General features: G+C 43.3%; 1 protein-coding gene across 1 annotated transcript; it reads left to right on the top strand.

The window, feature by feature from the left end:
* The first annotated feature begins 4,141 nt into the window (after positions 1-4,141).
* On the top strand, positions 4,142-4,336 carry LOC130884610 (translation machinery-associated protein 7-like). Its single transcript, XM_057785692.1, has one exon. It carries the CDS (start codon positions 4,142-4,144, stop codon positions 4,334-4,336), a length of 195 nt encoding a protein of 64 aa, XP_057641675.1.
* Positions 4,337-8,283: the final 3,947 nt, after the last annotated feature.

Raw genomic sequence — 8,283 nt, 5'->3', positions numbered from 1 at the left:
ACCTCAGAATCTTGCCATTGCTACTGTCACATAAAGTTGTATGTGGGCCCAAAAAATGTCAACAGTCACATCTTGTCTCTCAAAAGCCTCACTTGCCAGGAAGAAGTCTGAATGGTGTTTCTCTTCATAGGTGGCTGCTTTTCTTCTCATTTCTGTTGGAGCTGTATTTGAGACTGCAGAGGACCCCTCCCTGGCATGTAGGAAGGGTTTCCTTGTGAAGCACGGACCTGACCCCAGCTGGGTTGGTAAGGAAGCTGTAGTAATTAAAGCAGCGGAGCTGACTGCTGGAGTTACCAAGAAGGCCGACTCAGCTCTACAGGACCAGACCATCTGGAATTACCGTTTCCTACAGCCAGGAAGTTCCATGACACAATGGGAGCTACGCTCTGCTCCGGAGCCTGACACCACTGCCACTCCCAGGAGGCTGCCACAGTCAGGGAGTCGCTGCAAACTACTCCATGGAGAATCAGCTCAGTAGCAGACAGATCTACACCGCAAAGACAGGGACCTGCCTCACCCTTCACCACGCAGGCAGTGACTGATCAGCCTAGGTGTGTGTGATGAAATGTCTTCTGGGGAGACAAAACACAGGCTTACTCACCCCAGACAGAAATCCCACAATAGGGCAAAGCACAGATGCCACCACCGTTAACATGGTGAGCCAATGCGTTTTATTGGGATTACTTACAGAAGCATGGGCGAGGGGTTACTTACAGAAACGACTCAAAATCAGTTGCATTACCAAGTCCCATCCTGGCATGGGTGACGGCTCACAAAAGCTGGGAAACTTGGAACACACCACACAGCTGGAAGGCAGTTCTCCAGGTGAGGGTGTCCTTTCCGACTCTGATCTAACCCTCTTCCAGGCAACTGGTCTGTCTGAGTCTTCCCTGAAGCTGAGCTCTCCTGAAAGTGACTCTGAGCAGGTTTTGCTTACTCTGGGAGGGTGAGTCTTAGTGAATCTGGTCAGCTTCAGGGATTTCCACGTTGAAGAGGAAGACCTTTCTTCACAGAACTTCCAAACGGTCCATATGCTGGCCCTGCCTCTCAACCTTGATCCATGCTCTCCTCACTTCCACTTCTGGGGAAAAACACCTTCCACCCAAAAGAGAATCGATTGATAGATACGCAGTTGGCATTTCTTTAGAAAAACTTGGGTTGGAGCTAAAGAGACTGCTCAGCTGTTAAAAGCCCTTTGCTGCTCTTGCAGAAGACCTGGGGATGGCCCCCAGCACCCACATGGTAGCTTGGAGCCATCCCTAACTCCAGTTTTGCGACATCCATGGCGACTTCTGACCTCTTCAGGTACCATGTACACATGTGGTACACATACATACATATAGGCAAAGCACTCACATAAAGTAAAATGAAAACATGTAATAAATTTTAAAATAAAGTAATTATTTTTTAAAAAGAAAACTTAAATCAAGATATACAGATGTGTTTTTCCCATGTTCATGGCAATGGTTAAGAGTCTACCACAAAGACACTTGAGGACAATGACGAATTGAACTTAGGGCGGTCACCCTGTCCTGCCAGCCTTTCCTTTGGGGTTCACAGACTGGGCCCCAACTCTTTTCTGTGTGAGAATCTTTGTTTTGGTCACAGTTCTGCTTCCTGGAACACATGACGTGAACACAAAGAGGACTTCACAGGTTTTGCCCCGAACAGTCGTCTAAAACGAGACACAGATGATCCTCACCAAAGAATCCCGATTTCTAGTCTCAAGATCCTCATCACTGTCACTTTCTGCGGATCAATGCTTCTCTTGAAGGGACTTTGAGGAAGGGTCAACGTCACAAGTGTGCTTGAGCTGGGACAGAGGCAACTGTGCTGGGAGTGAGTGCCTCCCTTTGCTGACGTTGTGGGGTCAGATGTGAAACAACCTGACACCCACCCCATTCAAAGCAGCAACATCACCTTCTTCATGTTGGTTTGTTTGTGGTGTCTGAGGTGGTCCAGGTACAAGCATGCTCACAGCAAGAACTTGTGGGAGTTGGTTCTGAGGTGGGATAATGCTCTTGTACCTTGTAAAGATTTGTCACGTGTATTGGTTTAATAAAACATTGATCCGCCAGTAGCCAGGTAGGAAGTATATTCAGGGCAACAGTCTAGGAGAATTCTGGGAAAAGGAAAGGCTCAACCTACAGTCGCCACCCAGTTGCAGAGGAAGAAAACGCTGCACTGAGAAAAGGTACCAAGACACATGGCTAAACATAGATAAGGGTTATGGGTTCATTTAAGTTGTAAGAGCTAGTTGGTAATAAGCCTGAGGTAATAGGTCAACCAGTTTATAATTGATGTAAGCCTTTGTGTGTTTTGTTGGGACTGAACAGCTGTGGGACTGGGAAGGCAGAAACTTCCATTTACAAGTTCTTTTCTCCCACCATGTGGGTTCCATCTGGAACTCAGGGTGTCAGATTTGACAGCATGTGCCATTACAGGCTGGGTCATCACACCAGCCCTTGTCCTTATTTAAATAACAAAGAGCCCATTTTAATTTCAAAAATTACAGACATTCTAACCCGGAAAACTGGGAGATCCTCTGGCATCATAAAACAGTCAGGAGTTTCAGAGCCCATTAAAGTTGGACCCAAGACCTGACTCTCCCATCTCTTCACTTTGTAGCACAAAGCTAGTGACTACTTTGGTGAAACTGATCTCTGAAATGGAAATATTAATTTCCACTGAAGACTGTTGTAATCATTAAATGGAAAATCTGGGTGCTCAGTAGAAATTAGCCCTGAGTCAGGGAAAGTGTGGGCACTTGGATACTAGTACTGGCTCACTTTTTTCAACATAGCACTAGAACTCTGAATTCTGTCCTACAAGCTCTTTTAAGCTAATGTGTACATCCAAGACAGAGTGAAGATGGTCGTGCCTCAAAGTGGGTAACAAATCAGGTCTGGTAGTACACATCTGTAATCCCAGCACTCATGAGGCCGAAGAAGGAAGATCCTGAGTTTGTGGCTCGGTTGGGCTACTTTACAAAAATAGCTACAAATATAACTGCTTAATATAGAGACCTTGGTTTACTTAGCACAAGGTACATTTGTTGTGTGCCAGGAACCCTGTTCAACAGAAAGAATACAGGAGGAGGCTGTCATCAGAAACTCCATTTATTCATGGGGCTCAAATTATTTCAAACTTCTTCATAGATAAAGCTAGCTAGATTTCAGTTTGGTGTTTCAGGTAGACTAGAGTCCAGTTTGGAATGAATTCCTGGCTATAGCAACTTCCTGAGTTGTCTGGAATGAAGTCACCCAGCATCCCTGTCAGCAGTCATCCTTACTGGCACTTGATATTGTCAGTGTTTTGAGTTCAACTATCCCCACAGTTACATAGTACCAGCTTCTTGTTATTTAACTACATAATTCCTAGAAGACTATGACATAGTGGACCATTGTCTCTATGTTTATCTGTCATCGCTATACTGTTTTTTGGTGAGAGGTTTATTGGGACATTCCCTCTCCTTTTGAGCTGAATTGTTGACTGTCATATTCTTCAGGGTTGAGTTCTTTGTGTGTTTTTCATACAAATTCTTGAAGATGAAGTGGTTTATAAATATTTTCTCCAAATATGTGGTTTGGGGGCTAGAGCGATGGATCAGAGGACCTGAGTTCAGTTTTCAGTACCCACATGGCCACTCACAACTATCTGTAACTCTGGTTCCAGAGAATTTGACATCCTCTTCTGCCTTCTGCAGTCACTGCACACATGTGGTTCACAAACATATATGCCAGCAAAACAGCCATATACACAAAAGAAAAGTAAATAAAATCTCAAAAAATAGACTTTTTCTTTTCATTCTGTATTTCCCTCAAATCTTTAGGCAGTCTTGCTATACAATCCAGACAATCCTTAAACTCACAATCCTCCTGCCTCATCCTCCAATTTGCTGAGTTTAGAGTTACACATCACTGTTCCTAGTTTGTCTTTTCATTCTTTAATAGTGTGATTGCAGGGCAAAAGTTTTTATTTTATTCATAAATAGACATTTTTAATTTAAGCAATGATAAATTTACCAGTTATTTTCCTCTATAGAATATGCTTTTAGTAACACATTGAAAGCCTCATGGAATAGTAAACTCCATTTCCAGCTTAGGATCAGGGTCTGGAGAAGGGGGTGTCTGGAGGCGCCATGTCGGGCTGGGAAGGTGGCAGAAAGAAGCCCCTGAAACAGCCCAAGAAACAGGCCAAGGAAATGGACGAGGAAAATAAGGCTTTCAAACAGAAACAAAAAGAGGAGCAGAAGAAACTTGAGGAGCTAAAAGCCAAGGCCGCGGGGAAGGGACCCCTGGCCACATGTGGAATTAATAAATCTGGCAAAAAGTAAGCTGTTCCTCATATCTGAGATGATGGTGATCCTCTTCCATTCCTATTTAAACATCTGGATTCCCTGCCATAACATCTTTGCCATCCACAGCTAGAATGAAGTGTTATCCTGGAGCCTGTTAAACATCTGGATTCCCTACTATAATATCATTGCTACCTATAGTTAGAATGGAGTGTTATCCTGGAGCTTGTTGTACATTGTAATAAACTTTTGTTAAAAAAATAATAATAAAATAAATAATACAAAAAAAAGAGAAAACATCATGGACAATGGGTAGTGGTGGCTCACACTTTTAATCCCAGCATTTAGGAGGCAGAGGCAGGTGAATCTCAGTGAGTTTGAGGCCAACCTGGGCTACAAAGTGAGTTCCAAGACAGCCAGGTCAACACAGAGAAATCCTGTCTACACACACACACACACACACACACACACACACACAGCTGACTGCATTCATTAGTCTGTCTGCTGGCATCTGTCTATATTGTACCGTGCTGCTTGATTATTACAGAGTTTTATGTGAGTCTTGAAGTTAAGTAGCATCAGCTTTCTGTTCTTCTTCAGTGGAGTTGACTGTTCTATTGTGTTCTGCCTTTCCATATAAACTTTATTTTTTTCTTTTTCTTTTGTTTGTTTGTTTGTTTGTTTTCTGAGACAGGGTTTCTCTGTGTAACAGTCCTAGCTGTCCTGAAACTTGCTTTGTAGACCAGGCTGGCTTTGAACTCATAGAGACCTTTCTGCCTCTGCCTCCCAAGTGCTGGGATTCAAGGTGTGTGCCACCACCTCCCAGCTTCTTTTTTCCTTAAAGATCTGTGCACTTCTTTAAATATTGTGTGTTTGTGTGTGTATATATATGGGACAATGCTCATGTGCCACAGAGCACATGGGGAAGCCAGAGAACAGCTTATGAAAATCTGTTCTTTCCTTTCACTATGTGAGTCCCAAAGATTGAACTCAGTTTGCTAATCTTGGTGGCAAATGCCTTTGCCAGTTAGCTATCTCATTTGTCCCCCATATAGAACTTCTAATCCATTTGTTCACAAAATAATTTACTGTGATTTTAATTGATGTTGAATTATTTTTAATCTAGAAAGAACTAACATCTTAGTATCAAGGCTTTCCATCCATGAGCATGGGATGCTTCCCATCCATGAACATGGGATGCTTCCTGTCCATGAACATGGAATGCTTCCTGTCCATGAGCATGGGATGCTTCTCATCCATGAACACGGGATACTTCTTGTTCATGAGCATGGGATGTTTCCTGTCTATGAACCTGGGATGCTTCCTGTCCATGAACATGGGATGCTTCCTGTCCATGAACATGGGATGCTTCCTGCCCATGAGCATGGAATGTTTCCTGCCCATGAGCATGGGATACTTCCTGTCCATGAACATGGAATGTTTCCTGTCCATGAACATGGAATGTTTCCTGTCCATAAACATGGGAGGCTTCCTGTCAATGAACACGGGATGCTTCCTATCTGTGAACATGGCATGTTTCCTGTCCATGGATGCTTCCTATCCATGAACATGGGATGTTTCCTATTCATGTGTATGAAATATGGTTTTACTTAGTTATTATCTTACTTCTTTCATCAAACTGTTTTGAGTTTTCTTATGTAAATTTTTATATACTTTGTTAGATATAGATAAATATATAAAAATATCACATGCCTTTAATCCCAGCACTTGGAAGGTAGAGGCAGGAAGAGCTCTGTGAGTGCAAGGCCAGCCTGGTGTACAGTGGGAATTCCAGGACAGCCAGGGGGTTGCACAGATAAACTCTGTCTCAAAAAAAAAGATGGATAGATAGATAGATAGATGATAGATATAATATATACATACATATATACATACCTGTATGTATGTATAATATGCCCATCTTTGCCTGAGTGTGTGTATATGTACCATGTGTTTGTCTGGCACATGTGGAGGACAGAAGAGACACAAGATTCTCTGATGGCTGTGACCCTCCATGTGGGAGCAGGAATTGGACCTGGGTCCTCTGGAAGAACAGCAAGTGCTCTGAAATGCATAAATACCTCTCTAGGCCCTAAATATTTTATTTTTATGTAAATGAAAAGATGTTTACTTGGTAAGTGATAGCATGGCAAATAAGTTGCTAATTAAGAAAATAATATGATGTTTATTTTTAAAAGTTATCCTTCCCCAATTTCATATACAGACACATATATAGTATATGAATGTACACTTGTACAACCTGTTGACATATAATAGTTTCAGAAATCCACTTGGTGTTTCTTGACTTGGGGAAATGACATTCTAGAGTTCAGTACACCTGATAGCAGCCTTCAGCTCTTCTGTGTGTGGATATCTTGTTTCCATTGTCTGGCTCTTCCACTCTGGCCTGGGTCATGAAGTGGATATTTTCTCTGATGTCAATGTGACCATTCATGTTGTCAGTTCTTCCAGTGATTTTTCTGTACATGGTCTGAAATTGGTTTTGCATCTGCTCCAAGCATGTCTCCACCACCAGTGTGATATCTTTCCTGGTCTTGGGGCTTGTTTTGTCCATCTCCCTGGTACCCTGCTTGGAGGCAATGTCTTAGAGTCATCAGTTACGCTTTAGTTTCTCTGTTGGTGAAGGCTGCTCTTTCGTTTCCCAGAACTCTGACCCAAAATAATCATGCAGAAACTATATTATTCGCAATACTGTTTGACCAATAGCTTAAGTATATTTTTAGCTATCTCTTATATCCTAAACTAGTCCATCTCCATTATTCTGTGTATGGCCACATGGCTGTGGTTTACCGGCAAGGTTCCAGTGCATCTCCTGTGTGCGGCTACATGGCTTCTTCCTGACTGTGCCTACTCTCTATGTATATCTTTTTCAGCCTGGCTTTACTGGTATGCCATTGGCCAAAATGAGCTTCTTTATTAACCAATGGCATTAAAACATATTCACAGCATACATCACCTCCCACATCATTTCTCCAAATATACGCCCACAAGCCTCATGGTGGTGGTGATGATGATGGTGGTGATGATGATAGTGGTGATGATGATGGTGGTGATGGTGATGCTGATGGTGATGATGCTGATGGTGGTGGTGATGATGATGATGATAGTGGTGATGATGATAGTGGTGATGATGATAGTGGTGATGATGGTGGTGGTGATGATGCTGATGGTGGTGATGCTGATGGTGGTGATGGTGATAATGATGGTGATGCTGATGGTGATGCTGCTGATGGTGGTGGTGATGATGATGGTGATGATGCTGATGGTGGTGGTGATGATGAGAATAATGGTGATGGTGATGCTATCCTCCACTGATGTCAGGATCCATTTTCTTCTGCCTCTCAAGAGGGAATTTAGACCAGTCACTCTCATGGGCCAAATCAAGCATATAGGAAGCCGGAGTGGCCAAAGTTGGCACCAATAGCATAACAGTTAGAAAAAGGCATGAAATTCAAAAGCAGTGACATCACAGAGCCCGCGAAAAATATTCCCAGCCAAGATGGCGCTGAAGGGGAGCAAGTGGGGAGGAGACTTATTTACAAAAAGGATGATTGGAGTTAAAGATGGGGTAAGATGACGCAAAGTGCCTGATGCCCCCGTGATCCCCATTTGGGGCTATAGGAGCCACAGCTCATGTGGACGTGACTGCTGATGTGATTGGCTAGTTCCCCTTCTGCTTCTTCTGGGGTTCATGGGTTTTTGTTTTATAAGTTGCACACTGTAAGGAAATAAACTTTCCTGCTTGACTCGACTCCCTACTGCATCTGATTGTCTCCAGGACCTGGGGGCTCGGTGGCGAGCACTCTTCCCCTCTTCTGCCAGGGCCAGTCATGGGGCACTGGCTCAATTCTTTGGTGGGGTCTACAGAGGGACCCCACAAGTCTCCAAGAATCTTCCAGGTCTTCTGCATTACTTTGGTACTAAAGGTATCTGGCTTCATAGCCTGAGAGGATACCAGTGTGCAA

This window comes from Chionomys nivalis, chromosome 12 (genome assembly GCF_950005125.1).
Source record: "Chionomys nivalis chromosome 12, mChiNiv1.1, whole genome shotgun sequence".
In the NCBI taxonomy this organism is placed as follows: domain Eukaryota; kingdom Metazoa; phylum Chordata; class Mammalia; order Rodentia; family Cricetidae; genus Chionomys; species Chionomys nivalis.
This window is presented reverse-complemented; position numbering and strand designations above follow the sequence as displayed.

Excerpts from the sequence above, each read along its gene's own strand:
- LOC130884610 (XM_057785692.1), top strand. The coding sequence starts at position 4,142 with ATGTCGGGCTGGGAAGGTGGCAGAAAGAAGCCCCTGAAACAGCCCAAG.